This window comes from Cyanistes caeruleus, unplaced genomic scaffold (genome assembly GCF_971803275.1).
Source record: "Cyanistes caeruleus unplaced genomic scaffold, bCyaCae1.hap1.1 HAP1_SCAFFOLD_141, whole genome shotgun sequence".
NCBI lineage: Eukaryota > Metazoa > Chordata > Aves > Passeriformes > Paridae > Cyanistes > Cyanistes caeruleus.
In genome coordinates this window covers 230,141-244,319 of record NW_028255935.1, presented here as the reverse complement: position 1 = coordinate 244,319, position 14,179 = coordinate 230,141, and the positions used below count along the sequence as shown (strand labels likewise).

General features: G+C 39.9%; 1 protein-coding gene across 1 annotated transcript; it reads right to left on the bottom strand.

The window, feature by feature from the left end:
• Window positions 1–3,542: 3,542 nt before the first annotated feature.
• LOC147645962 (uncharacterized) lies at window positions 3,543–4,656 on the bottom strand. The gene is made up of 2 exons (XM_086874053.1): window positions 4,349–4,656; window positions 3,543–4,029 (listed from the first exon to the last, which is right to left on the bottom strand). Exons 1-2 carry the CDS (start codon window positions 4,601–4,603, stop codon window positions 3,832–3,834), a joined length of 453 nt encoding a protein of 150 aa, XP_086730179.1. The 5' UTR covers window positions 4,604–4,656; the 3' UTR covers window positions 3,543–3,831.
• Window positions 4,657–14,179: the final 9,523 nt, after the last annotated feature.

The window sequence follows — 14,179 nt, the reverse complement described above, 5'->3', positions numbered from 1 at the left end:
AAAATTGCATTTGAGGATTGGGGTGTGTTTTTTTTCCCTTCTTTCATGTTCAACCTAACAACTCCAACTTCACAGGCCTATTTAACATTTGATCCATCAAAATCAGTCCTTTGATTTGTGTTTTGGAAACTTGTTCATCTTGGGGAATTTGTCATCTTCTCAGGGTATTGAAGGTCCATCAAATGCTGCAGGTTTCATTCTTCCTTTAATATGGTCTATGTGCTGGAGTTTGACTCTTAAGCAGAGCTAATTGTTTATTTTGCAGCCTAGCAGTTCTACTGTGGGGCTCTGGGCATTGTGAATTGTCAATTCACTTGAGAACGATGGGTAAATCAGCTCCTGGGAAGCTGTGCACTGCCTGGCCCCGATGCTTCAGCATGCTTGAGGTCAGCTTGGCTGTCTCCGACTGTCTAATAATATGCAGAATAATAGAATTAAGTATTCATTTTAATTGCTGATCAATAAGATTTGTTTTCAGCTAAGTCTGCGTGCTAGTTTCTAAACCACTACAGTCTGTTTCATCAATGACCTTCTTGATTTTAGCTTAAGCTTTCTAGTTTCTGCCGATCTCATTTTCTCGCCTGTCCCTGGGAGAGGAAGGGATGATGGCTGGAGGTTTGGCAGTCAGCGAGGGCCTGGCCACCACTACAGTTCTGGACTCTCAGCCTTGGAGATGTGATCAGGAATCGGCTGTTAGTTCCCAGTTTTGTATTGCAAAGACTGACCATGCTGCCAGCACTGTGTTTTATGAGTGAATTTTCATTTGGTCAAACTCCAAAGCAGCCTTAATTTTAAGGTGGAATTCTTTGTGGATGAGGCTGTGAAGAACATGGTGTTTATACTCCCATCCTACCGGCAGTACAGTAGAACAACTCCTAACGGATTTGGTAATAAAGACCTAGTTTTTCTTCACTAAACCTGCCCTAGCAAAATTCATAAGCTGGTGATAGCTATCTCTGGCGTGGAAAATCTTTATTGAGTTTATTGACAATTTAATATATGTTGTCAAGCTTTGTTGTTTAGTTTCTGTTTGTCCAGAGACACTTGGGGCTACCTTTGCTTCCTAAGGGATTAAACTAGCAAGCACTTAGAATCAGATTTTGGGAAGATGGGTGCAGGAGACTTGGTAATTCACTTCAGAAAAACATAATAATGATGAACACTTCAGATGGAAATGATAGTATTTGACATACTATGTGAAATGCTTTTATATGATTTTTTCATTTTTCTTTTATTTTTAATCCTGGCTAAATTAAACGAGGCTTTTGGGGAAAGCATGAGCTGGATTTTATATTGAGTTTGATAACCTCTGATTCTGCTCTCGTTTCTCTATCTGCTGGAACTTGTAGCAAACTAGCTATGTCCATGTTTAATTCTGTAATAATTATCTTTCAAATCAAGCCTTTCTCACTTGGTGTTGATATATTTGGGAGAGGGAGGGGAATGGAGAAAAAAGAGCTACTTTCATGAATACAATTGAAATTTCATATTGCTGATTTGACCCTTTCCAAGATTCAAGTGACCACTGGATCAGGTTGGAACTGAGGGGATGACTCATGACTCAGGCAAAAAAACTACGTTTCATTCCACATATTAGGAGTTTTCTGTTGCCCACAAGAAAGTTCTGAAAAAAAAAAAACCAAAAGAGAAATGGGTTTCAAATTTCCTCTGCTATTTTCAGTAGTCTCCTCTTTCTGGAGATGCCTTAGCAAGTGTAGGACATCTGAAAAACTTGGAACTGCAACTTTATTGTTGAGGCTCTGATGAACATTGCTTCTGTCATCAAGTTCTTGTGTTAATACTTTCAACTTAGCTGAGTAATGTTGGTATCAGCAGACTGATAAAGCCATGCCTTCCTAATTTATGATGCATTCTTAATAAAAAAAAAAAAAAAAATCTGTTTCTTCATGTATTTAATTACCTAGTGAGTATAAGAGGGAATGAAGTTAATACCGCGCAGATTTCAAGCAAAACACGGCTTTCTAATGTGCTTCAGTATAGGCTATGCACAAGTAAATAGACATGATCTTTAAGCTTCAGTTACCTTGAATTACCCTATGCATATTCAAATTCAGATTGATGAATGCTGAACCAAAAGCAGACATCATATAGTTAATTGAAGTTCTTTTCATTCAGAGGCAAACTATTTTCATTGCTTTGTTTTGAGGGTGGGTTGTTTTTGATGGGGTTTTTTTCTGCTAAGGCAATGGCAAGCATTTATTTATCCAGCTCCCTCCACATTTTCCACCATCGTTATTGCCAGTGACCCCTGCAGTGATAAGTGGTCAATGACCCTCAGCCAGGGTGAGCTGCAGGAGCCTTACAGACGTGCCTGTTCTTTCTCACAGTGGTAGAACAAGTGCAAGAGCACAGTGGCATTTTGCTAAAAGCTACTATTTTTCCCAACAGGTTCTTCTACAGGCAGAATCAAATGCTTTCTTCAAGAGCAACCACATCTTTTCTCTGCCTGAAAGGTTGTGTTTGTTTGGGTTTTTTTCTCCTCCCTTAGGTGAGAGATAAAAAAGTGAAGAGGAAAGCCAGTGGAAATGCCAAAAGTACCAACTGGTAGTAATTTGGTGTGAGTGTCTCCATTTACACTTCACACTTGCTCTTTGAGAACTTGGAGCTGTATTTAAAATGGATTTTGCTAGGTGGTCTGCTGCTGATGATCTGCATTTCTTCTTCCATTTCTTTGCTGTGCTTGTTTGCTATTGCTGCTGAATGTCCCCAAAAAGTAAAGTGGTGTGGAAGAGCTGAGCTTCTGAACCAGCTTCTGAAATTCTAAAGCTGATCTGTAAGTTTTATTCCTATGGGATTTTTAAAAGTAGATATGTCATCAAAGTTAACTTTCTTCAGAAAGCAACAAGACTGTCGTCCTTCCACTGATACTCCTTTTATTTAACAGAGGTATTTGATGGTGCTGTAAAGGAGCAAGATGCAGAATGAGTTTGAGAGAAGTCATTGAAACTGGGAGCACAGATGGTTGATTCCTACAAATCAAAAAACGGATGTTTTGTAGGCAAATGAAATCTAATCCTATTTGGAGGGTCAACAGGATAAATAGAAAGAACTAAATACAGATCTATATAGATAAACTCCCCCCAGAAATCTATGAAGCAGGACTGATAGCTGCCATAGCCCAGGCAGCCTGTGGATCTAATTGCCTGCCTGAATTCAGCCCTTGCCTGGATCCCAGGGGAGACGTCTCTGCATTTCTCTCCCAGCATTCCAGGGATGATCCTGCTCCTTTCATGGTGCACCAGAGTCCTGCGAGCCCCCCGTCCTGGGGCCATCCTGATGCCTGCCGGGGCCTTTAGGGTCCCCCCTGACGTGCAGACAGGGTTTGACTCCAAGCTTCCTTGGAAGGTGGAGGCAGGTGAATATTGGCCACCTTCTTCTTTCCCGCTGCCCTCCATACTCTTGCAAACCCTGCTGGGGCACTCGGGCTCTCCATTGCAGGCAGTCTGGAGCTGCCATGCAAACCCATCTCTCAAGGAGTCCCCAGGTCTCAGGTGCAACATCAAGACAATGACACAGCAACGTGTAGAAAACGTGAACTTTATTCACTTGACTACTTCTAAAATCTACACTACAACGTTACTTGAAGACTATGGGGTAAGAATCTTAAGCCTAAAATACTTCAATACTTCAACTGTTTAGAATTGAACACTAAGGGAAAGGTCAACTTCTTGGGGGAAACGTGGTGGGGAATCCTACAACTAACAATAGGGGTGTGGCTAACTTCTAAGATGGGGAACGTCGCAGTGCCTGGGCTGGGCACTGGTCACACATTCCCCGTAATGTTCTGAATTCGGAGTGCCACGCTGGAGGTCAGAGCTGCGGGGAGGTGCGGAGTCTCCTGCCAATGCCCTCTTTTGCCGCCGTCTTGGTTGTTGGTCTCGGCTGAGAGCGAAGGCACAACCGCATCAAGTCACGGTTGTGCCTCAGCAGCTGCATCAACTTCTTTGGACAGCCGTGTCTTCGATGGCGGCGGGGCCCTGCACGGCCTGAAGGGCTCCGGAGATTCCGCTGCAAGGCAAAGCACAGGGATCCCCATGGAAGAGGCAGAGGGGAAGAGCGGGGCCGGCACCCACAAAGTGGGGCTGCCTTTGGCCTCGGAGACAGAGACTCGGGCTCAGTTGGGCTGGGCTGCCCCGGGGAAGAGGCTGCAGCAGGCAGAGCTCTGGCCGCCTCTGCTTGGTGCTGTCCATGGGGCTCAGCCCCTGGGCCGGATTCCCCAGCCAGGAGCTCAGGCCCCTTCTGCCACAGGGCATTGGCCAAAGGGTGCCCAAGAGGCCCTCAAGGTCTGCCCCATCCCGCCTCCCTGACCCCCCCAGCCCCGCCTCACCTCTCCCCAGCATCTCCGAAATCTTCTCTCAAGGGCCCATCCCATGGCCATGCCTATGATGAGCACGCCAACCAGCAGGACTGCCCAGGACACCCACAGGATCTGCTCAGGGTCCGTCTCCTCCGGGTAGAAATCCTCCGGAAGCATAGGAGAGGCATCCGTGCTCTGCTCGAGTTTGCTGGAAGGGTCGAGGGGATGGGCCAAGAGCAGCAGCACGTAAAGCTGCAGCAGCGAGGAAGAGCCGTGAGCAGCCATAGAGCTCTGCCGGCAGCACAGAGGCTCTGGGCGTCTCTCTGCAAGCAGGTCTGCCTGGGCTCTGGGGCGCAGCAACAGCTGGCGACAGTTGCCAGGCACCGTGCCGTCGCCAGAGGCTGTGATGTCACAGAAGCACAGAACGCCCTGGCCTCAGAGAGCCCTGAGAGAATGTTGAGTCCAACCTGTGAGCCATGGCGGCAAGCATGGCCAGCAGAGCGGGGCCCGAGCGCTGCGGCCTGGCTTGCCTTGCCCACCTGCCACAAGGATGACTCCAGCAGCCCCCTGTCAGGCCATTGCAGGATCTAATGGCCCTTTCTGGGCACAAGTTCTTGCCAACGCCCAGCGTAAACCTCCCTTGGCACAGCTTCAAAGCCTTGTTGGCATCTGCTCTCTCTTGTCCTTGCCCATCTGGCTGGTGCTGCCGTGTTGCTCACTGGCCTGTCTGTGGGAGAAGAGGCTGTGCCAATGAGTGCTGCTCAACTTTGAGGCCATCCAAAGGAGGATTTGATTGTGCCTGCTGTGGGAAGGAAGATGCGTGCACATGGCCACTTCCCATAGGTTTTACCGCAGATTTTCATCAACAGCTGTCCTACTGAAAGTAAAGTCTGTTTTAGTGAGTATTTGAGGGGTTCCAGAACACAATGGCATCTCAGGGAAATTCTGCTGGTTCAGTTCTACTGAAGTTTTGAGATGAGTTGCAAATCCTGAAAATTTTCTCCTTGCCGAGGTGGTAATTTCACAGTTTAGATTGTGGGGATATTGATTGCTCAGTGTTGAGGACCTAATGTAACTTTCAGCAGCAGAAATTTTCAACATCCAGTGATTGTCTTTGAGACAAAAACATTTGAAATCTTTTTTTCTGTGGACAGGAATTGCTTCTGTGATACTTCACATCATCCATTAAAAATTTGATGTCTGGAAAAAGTCCCGAGTGCTGTGTGATTTCCTTGGTCGTGTTCTTTGGAATGGCTTCCCCCCCATTTTCTGAAGCTGGCCACAGAAAGGTAATAGATGGGTGAGAAGTTGTGAAAGGCCAACTGGTGTAGATCTTTGCCTCCTGTTTCGAGGTCTGTGGTGAGCTGTGAGTCAAAGAGCTGATTTGACGCTCTGGAGGTCAGAACTGAGGGGAGATGCGGAGTCTCCTCCCAATGCCCACTTTTGCCGCTGACTTGGTTCTTGGCCTCTGCTGAGAGCAGTAACGAAGGTGCAACTGCATCAGGTCACAGTTCTGCCTCAGCAGCTGCATCAACTTCTTTGGACAGCCCTGTCCTCGGTGACGGCGGGGCAATATAAATACAATATAAATTCCAGCTCATGCTTTCCCCAAAAGCCTCATTTAATTTATCCAGGATTAAAAATTAAAGAAAAACTAAAAAATAACTTAAAAGCATTTCACATAGTATGTCAAATACTATCATTTCCATCTGAAGTGTTCATCATTATTATGTTTTTCTGAAGTGAATTACCAAGTCTCCTGCACCCATCTTCCCAAAATCTGATTCTAAGTGCTTGCTAGTTTAATCCCTTAGGAAGCAAAAGGTAGCCCCAGGTGTCTCTGGATGAACAGAAACTAAGCAGCAAAGCTTGACAAAGTATATTAAATTGTCAATAAACTCAATAAAGATTTTCCACTCCAGAGATAGCTATCACCAGCTTATGAATTTTGCTAGGGCAGGTTTAGTGAAGAAAAACTAGGTCTTTATTACCAAATCAGTTAGGAGTTGTTCTACTGTACTGCTGGTAGGATGGGAGTATAAACACCATATTCTTCACAGCCTCATCCACAAAGAATTCCACCTTAAAATTAAGGCTGCTTTGGAGTTTGACCAAATGAAAATTCACTCATAAAACACAGTGCTGGCAGCATGGTCAGTCTTTGCAATACAAAACTGGGAACTAACAGCAGATTCCTGATCACATCTCCAAGGCTGAGAGTCCAGAACTGTAGTGGTGGCCAGGCCCTCGCTGACTGCCAAACCTCCAGCCATCATCCCTTCCTCTCCCAGGGACAGGCGAGAAAATAAGATCGGCAGAAACTAGAAAGCAAAAATGAAGAAGGTCATTGATGAAACAGACTGTAGTGGTTTAGAAACTAGCACGCAGATTTAGATGAAAACACATCTTATTGATCAGCAATTAAAATGAATACTTAATTCTATTATTCTGCATTATTATTAGACAGTCGGAGACAGCCAAGCTGACCTCAAGCATGCTGAAGCATCGGGGCAAGGCAGTGCACAGCTTCCCAGGAGCTGATTTACCCATCGTTCTCAAGTGAATTGACCTGCCCACAGCCCCACAGGAGAACTGCTAGGCTGCAAAATAAAAAATGAGCTCTGCTTAAGAGTCAAACCTCAGCACACAGACCATATTAAAGGAAGAATGAAACCTGCAGCATTTGATTGACCTTCAATGCCCTGAGAAGATGACAAATTCCCCAAAATGAACAAGTTTCCAAAATACAAAGCAAAGGACTGATTTTGATGGATCAAATGTTAAATAGGCCTGTGAAATTGGAGTTTTGATGGATTTTTCTGAGATTGTGTGGAAAGTTGTCAAGATTTTGTGGGATGTTTCTGGAATTTGGTAGGGTTTGGAGAAGATTTCTGTAATTTTGTGGGACGTTTCTGGAATTTTGTGTGATTTTGTAGAATTTTGTGGGATATTGAGGGGACTTGAAGAATTTTGATGGATTTTTCCGATATTGTGTGGAAATTTGTCAAGATTTTGTGGGATGTTTCTGGAATTTGGTAGGGTTTTGAAAAGATTTGAAGAATTTTGTTTGATGTTTCTGGAATTTTGTGGGATATTGAATTTACTTGAAGAATTTTGATGGATTTTTCCGAGATTGTGGGTAAACTTGACACGATTTTGTTGCATATTCCTGGAATTTGGTAGGGTTTTGAGAAGATTTCAGGAATTTTGTCTGATTTTTCTGCAATTTTGTGGAATTTTTGTTTAATTTTGAAGAGACATGAAGAATTTTGAGTGATTTTTCCTAGATTGTGTTGAAAAGTTTTCTCGTTTCTGTAGGAAGTTTCTGGAATTTGGTAGGGTTTTGAGAAGATTTCGGGGATTTTGTGGGATGTTTCTGGAATTATTTGGGAATTTTGAGGAAACCTGAAGAATTTTGATGGATTTTTCCTAGATTGTGTGGAAAGTTTTCAAGATTTTGTGGGATATTTCTACAATTTGGTAGGGATTTGAGAGGATTTTGGGAATTTTTGAGGGATTTTTCCAGAATTTCTTTGGGTTTTTTTAGAATTTTGAGGGATTTTTGAGGAGACATGAAGAGTTTTGACGGATTTTTCATAGATTGTGTGGAAATTTGTCAAGATTTTGTGGGATGTTACTGAAATTTCGAAGAGTTTTCAGAAGATTTCGCGAATTTTGTGGGATGTTTCAGGAATATTGCGGGAATTTTGTGGAATATTTTTTGGGGATATTGAAGAGATATGAAGAATTTTGAGGGAATTTTCCTAAATTGTGTGGAAAGGTATCCAAATTTTGTGGAATGTTTTTGGAATTTGGTAGGGTTCTGAGAAGATTTTAGGAATTTTGTGGGACATTTCAAGAGTTTTGTGGGAATTTTTGGGAATTTTGAGGGATATTGAGGACACGTGAAGAATTTTGAGGGATATTTCCAAGAGAGTGTGAAAAGTTCTCAAGATTTTGTGGGATGTTTCTGGAATTTGGTAGGGTTTACGGAAGATTTAGAGAATTTTGTGGGATGTTTCTGTAATTTGGTAGGGTTTTCAGAAGATTTCGGGGATTTTGTGGGATGTTTCTGGAATTTTTTGAGATATTGAGGAGACATGAAGTATTTTGAGGGATTTTTCCGAGATTGTGAGGGCAGTTGTAGAGATTTTGTGGGATGTTACTAGCATTTCGAAGGGTTTTGAGAAGAGTTTTGGAATTTTGTTGGATGTTGCTGGAGTTTGGTACGGTTTTGAGAAGATTTTGGGAATTTTGTGTGTTTTTTGTGGAATTTGGCGGATTTTGAGGAGACAAGAAGAATTTTGATGGATTTTTCCTAGATTGTGTGGAAAGTTCTCAAGATTTTGTGGGCTATTACGGGAATTTCGAAGAGTTTTGAGAAGATTTATAGAATTTTGTGGAATGTTTCTAAAATTTGGTATGGTATTGAGAAGATTTTGGGAATTTTGTGGGATGATTCTGGAATTTGGTAGGGGTTTGAGAAGATTTCGGGGATTTTATGGGGTGTTTTTGGAATTTTTTTAGGTATTCTGGAGACATGAAGAATTTTGATGGATTTTCCCTAGATTGTGTGGAAAGTTGTAGAGATTTTGTGGGATGTTTCTCGAATTTGGTAGGGTTTTGAGAAGATTTTGAGAATTTAGGGGGATGTTTTAGGAATTCTGTGGGATATTGAGGAGACATGAAGAATTTTGACGGATTTTTACTAGATTGTGTGGAAAGTTGTCAAGATTTTGTGGGATGTTTCTGGAATTTGTTAGGGTTTCGAGAGGATTTTGTGAATTGTGTGGGATGTTTCGGGAATTTTGTGGAATTTTTTTGGATATGGAGTAGACATAAGGAATTTTGTGAGATTTTTCCTAGATTGTGTGGAAAGTTGTAGAGATTTTGTGGGATGTTTCTAGAATTTGGTAGGGTTTTGAGAAGATTCATAGAATTTTGTGGGATGTTTCTGGAATTTTGTGGGATCTTTGTGGAATTTTGAGGGATTTTGAGGAGACATGAAGAATTTTGATGGATTTTTCCTAGACTGTGTGGAAAGTTGTCAAGATTTTGTGGGATGTTTCTGGAATTTTGTGGAATATTTTTGTGGGATTTTAAGGCATTTTGATGGATTTTTCCGAGATTGTGTGGAAAGTTGTTGAGATTTTGTGGGATGTTTCTGGAATTTTGTTGCGTTTTCACAAGGTTTATCACAATTTGTGGGATGTTGGAGAAATTTTGTGGGATTTTCGTGGGTATTTGAAAAAATTTTAATTATTTTGCAAGATTTACCTGGAATTTAGTGGCATTTCTTTGCAATGTTCTGGGATACTGAGGAGACTTGAACAATTTTGAGGGATTTTTCTTATTTTGTGTCAATTTGTGGAGATTTTGTGGGATGTTTCTGGAATTTTGTGGGATTTCTGTAGAATTTTGTGAAATATTGACATGACTTGATGAATTTTGATGCATTTTTCCTAATTTGTGGGGGAAGTTGTCAAGATTTTGTGGGATGTATCTGGAATTTTGAGGGATTTTTGTGGAATTTTGAGGAATTTTGAGGTGACCTGAATAATTTTGATGGATTTTTCCGAGATTGTGTGGAAAGTTGTTGAGATTTTGTGGGATGTTTCTGGAATTTCGAAGAGTTTTGATAAGATTTTGGGAATTTTTGTGATGTTTCTGGAATTTTGTTGCGTTTTCACAAGGTTTATCACAATCTGTGGGATGTTTGAGAAATTTTGTGGGATTTTCGTGGGTATTTGAAAAAATTTTAATTATTTTGCAAGATTTACCTGGAATTTAGTGGCATTTCTTTGCAATGTTCTGGGATACTGAAGAGACTTGAACAATTTTGAGGGATTTTTCTTATTTTGTGTCAATTTGTGGAGATTTTGTGGGATGTTTCTGGAATTCTGTGGGATTTCTGTAGAATTTTGTGAAATACTGACATGACTTGATGAATTTTGATGCATTTTTCCTAATTTGTGGGGGAAGTTGTCAAGATTTTGTGGGATGTATCTGGAATTTTGAGGGATTTTTGTGGAATTTTGAGGAATTTTGAGGCGACCTGAAGAATTTTGAGGGATTTTTCCGAGATTATGTGGAAAGTTCTCAAGATTTTGTGGGATGTTTCTAGAATATGGTAGGGTTTTGAGAAGATTTTGGGAATTTTGTGGGATGTTTCTGGAATTTTGTGGGAATTTTGTGGAGTTTTGAGGGATAATGATGAGACATGAAGAATTTTGATGGATTTTTCCTAGAGTGTGTGGAAAGTTGTCAAGGTTTTGCAGGCTGTTACTGGAATTTCGAAGGGTTTTGAGAAAATTTTGGGAATTTTGTGGGATGCTTCGGGAATTTTGTGGAATTTTTTTGGATATGGAGTAGACATAAGGAATTTTGTTAGATTTTTCCTAGATTGTGTGGAAAGTTGTAGAGATTTTGTGGGATGTTTCTAGAATTTGGTAGGGTTTTGAGAAGATTCATAGAATTTTGTGGGATGTTTCTGGAATTTTGTGGGATCTTTGTGGAATTTTGAGGGATTTTTAGGAGACATGAAGAATTTTGATGGATGTTTCCTAGACTGTGTGGAAAGTTGTCAAGGTTTTGCGGGATGTTACTAGAATTTCAAAGGGTTTTGAGAAAATTTTGGGAATTTTGTGGGATGTTTCTGGAATTTTGTGGTATCTTTGTGGAATTTTGAGGGATTTTGAAGAGACATGAAGAATTTTGATGGCTTTTTCCTAGACTGTGTGGAAAATTGTCAAGATTTTGTGGGATGTTTCTTGAATTTGGTAGCGTTTTGAGAAAATTTCGAGAATTTTGTGTAATCTTTCTGGAATTTCATGTAATTTTGTGGAATTTTGAGGGATTTTGAGGCAACCTGAAGAATTTTGAGGGATTTTTCAGAGATTATGTGGAAAGTTCTCAAGATTTTGTGGGATGTTTCTGGAATATGGTAGGGTTTTGAGAAGATTTTGTGGGATGTTTCTGGAATTTTGTGGGAATTTTTTGTGGAATTTTTTTGGATTTTTAGGAGATATGAAGAATTTTGATGGATTTTTCCTAGACTGTGTCGAAAATTGTCAAGATTTTGTGTGATGTTTCTGGAATTTTGTGGGACTTCTTTGGAATTTTAAGGCATCTTGATGGATTTTTCCTAGATTGTGTGGAAAGTTGTTGAGATTTTGTGGGAAGTTTCTGTAATTTGGTAGGGGTTTGAGAAGATTTTGAGAATTTAGGGGGATGTTTTAGGAATTTTGTGGGATATTGAGGAGACATGAAGAATTTTGACGGATTTTTACTAGATTGTGTGGAAAGTTGTCAAGATTTTGTGGGATGTTTCTGGAATTTGTTAGGGTTTCGAGAGGATTTTGTGAATTGTGTGGGATGTTTCGGGAATTTTGTGGAATTTTTTTGGATATGGAGTAGACATTATGAATTTTGTGAGATTTTACCTAGATTGTGTGGAAAGTTGTAGAGATTTTGTGGGATGTTTATTTAATATGGTAGGGTTTTGAGACGATTCATAGAATTTTGTGGGATGTTTCTGGAATTTTGTGGGATCTTTGTGGAATTTTGAGGGATTTTTAGGAGACATGAAGAATTTTGATGGATTTTTCCTAGACTGTGTGGAAAATTGTCAATATTTTCTGGGATGTTTCTGGAATTTTGTGGGACTTTTGTGGAATTTTGAGGGATTTTGATGGATTTTTCCTAGATTGTGTGGAAAGTTGTCAACATTTTGAGGGATGTTTCTGGAATTTTGTGGGATATTGAGGAGAAATGAGGAATTTTGATGGATTTTTCAAAGAGGGTATGGAAAGTTATCGAGATTTTTTTGGGGATGATTCTTGAATTTGGTAGCGTTTTGAGAAAATTTCGGGAATTTTGTGGGATCTTTCTGGAATTTCATGTAATTTTGTAGAATTTTGAGGGATTTTGAGGAGACATGAAAAATTTTGAGGGATTTTTCTGAGATAATGTGGAAAGTTGTCAAGATTTTGTGGGATGTTTCTGGAATTTGGAAGGGTTTGGAGAAGATTTCTGTAATTTTGTGGGATGTTTCTGGAATTTTGTGGGATATTGAATTTACTTGAAGAATTTTGATGGATTTTTCCTAGATTGTGGGTAAACTTGACACGATTTTGTTGCAAATTTCTGGAATTTGGTAGGGTTTTGAGAAGATTCATAAAATTTTGTGGAATATTTCTGGAATTTTGTGGGATTTTTGTTGAATTTTGAAAAGACATGAAGAATTTTGAGTGATTTTCCCTAGATTGTGTGGAAAGTTCTCAAGATTTTGTGGGATGTTTCTGGAAATTTGTGTTATTTTTGTGGGATTTTCTGGTATTTTGACAAGACATGGAGAATTTTGCGGGATTTTTCCTGGATTGTGTGGAAAGTTGTCAAGATTTTGTGGGATGTTTCTGGAATTTGTTAGGGTTTTGAGAAGAATTTCTGAATTATGTGAGATTTTTCTGCAATTTTGTGGGATTTTTGTTTAATTTTGAAGACACATGAAGAATTTTGAGTGATTTTTCCTAGATTTTGTTGAAAAGTTTTCTCGTTTCTATAGGAAGTTTCTGGAATTTGGTAGGGTTTTGAGAAGATTTTGGGAATTTTGTGGGATGTTTCTGGAATTTTGTGGGATATTTATTTATGCCGAAGAATTTTGATGGATTTTTCTGAGATTGTGTGGAAATTTGTCAAGATTTTGTGGGATGTTTCTGGAATTTTGTGTTATTTTTGTGGAATTTTAAGGCATCTTGATGGATTTTTCCTAGGTGGTGTGGAAAGCAGTATTGATTTTGTGGGATGTTTCTGGAATTTCGAAGAGTTTTGAGAAGATTTTGGGAATTTTGTGGGATGTTTCTGGAATTTGTTAGGGTTTTGAGAAGATTTTGGGAATTTTGTGTGATGTTTCTGGAATTTTGTTGCGTTTTCACAAGGTTTATCGCAATTTGTTGGATGTTTGAGAAATTTTGTGGGATTTTCGCGGGTATTTGAAAAAATTTTATTAATTTTGCAAGATTTTCCTGGAATTTAGTGGCATTTCTTTGCAATGTTCTGGGATGCTGAAAAGACTTGAACAATTTTGAGGGATTTTTCTTATTTTGTGTCAATTTGTGGAGATTTTGTGGGATGTTTCTGGAATTCTGTGGGATTTCTGTAGAATTTTGTGAAATATTGACATGACTTGATGAATTTTGATGCATTTTTCCTAATTTGTGGGGGAAGTTGTCAAGATTTTGTGGGATGTATCTGGAATTTTGAGGGATTTTTGTGGAATTTTGAGGAATTTTGAGGCGACCTGAAGAATTTTGAGGGATTTTTCCGAGATTATGTGGGAAGTTCGCAAGATTTTGTGGGATGTTTCTAGAATATGGTAGGGTTTTGAGAAGATTTTGGGAATTTTGTGCAATGTTTCTGGAATTTGGTAGGGTTTTGAGAAGATTTTGGGAATTTTGTGCAATGTTTCTGGAATTTTGAGGGATTTTTGTGGAATTTTGTGGGATTGTCAGTAGACATGAAGAATTTTGATGGATTTTTTCTAGATTTTGGGGAAAGTTTTTAAGATTTTGTGGGATGTTTCTTGAATTTGGTAGCGTTTTGAGAAAATTTCGGGAATTTTGTGGGATCTTTCTGGAATTTCAGGTAATTTTGTGGAATTTTGAGGGATTTTGAGGAGACATGAAAAATTTTGATGGATTTTACCGAGATAATGTGGAAAGTTGTCAAGATTTTGTGGGATGTATCTGGAATTTTGTGTGATTTTGTGGAATTTTGTGTGATATTGAGGGGACTTGAAGAATTTTGATGGATTTTTCCGATATTGTGTGGAAAGTTGTCAAGATTTTTTGGGATGTTTCTGGA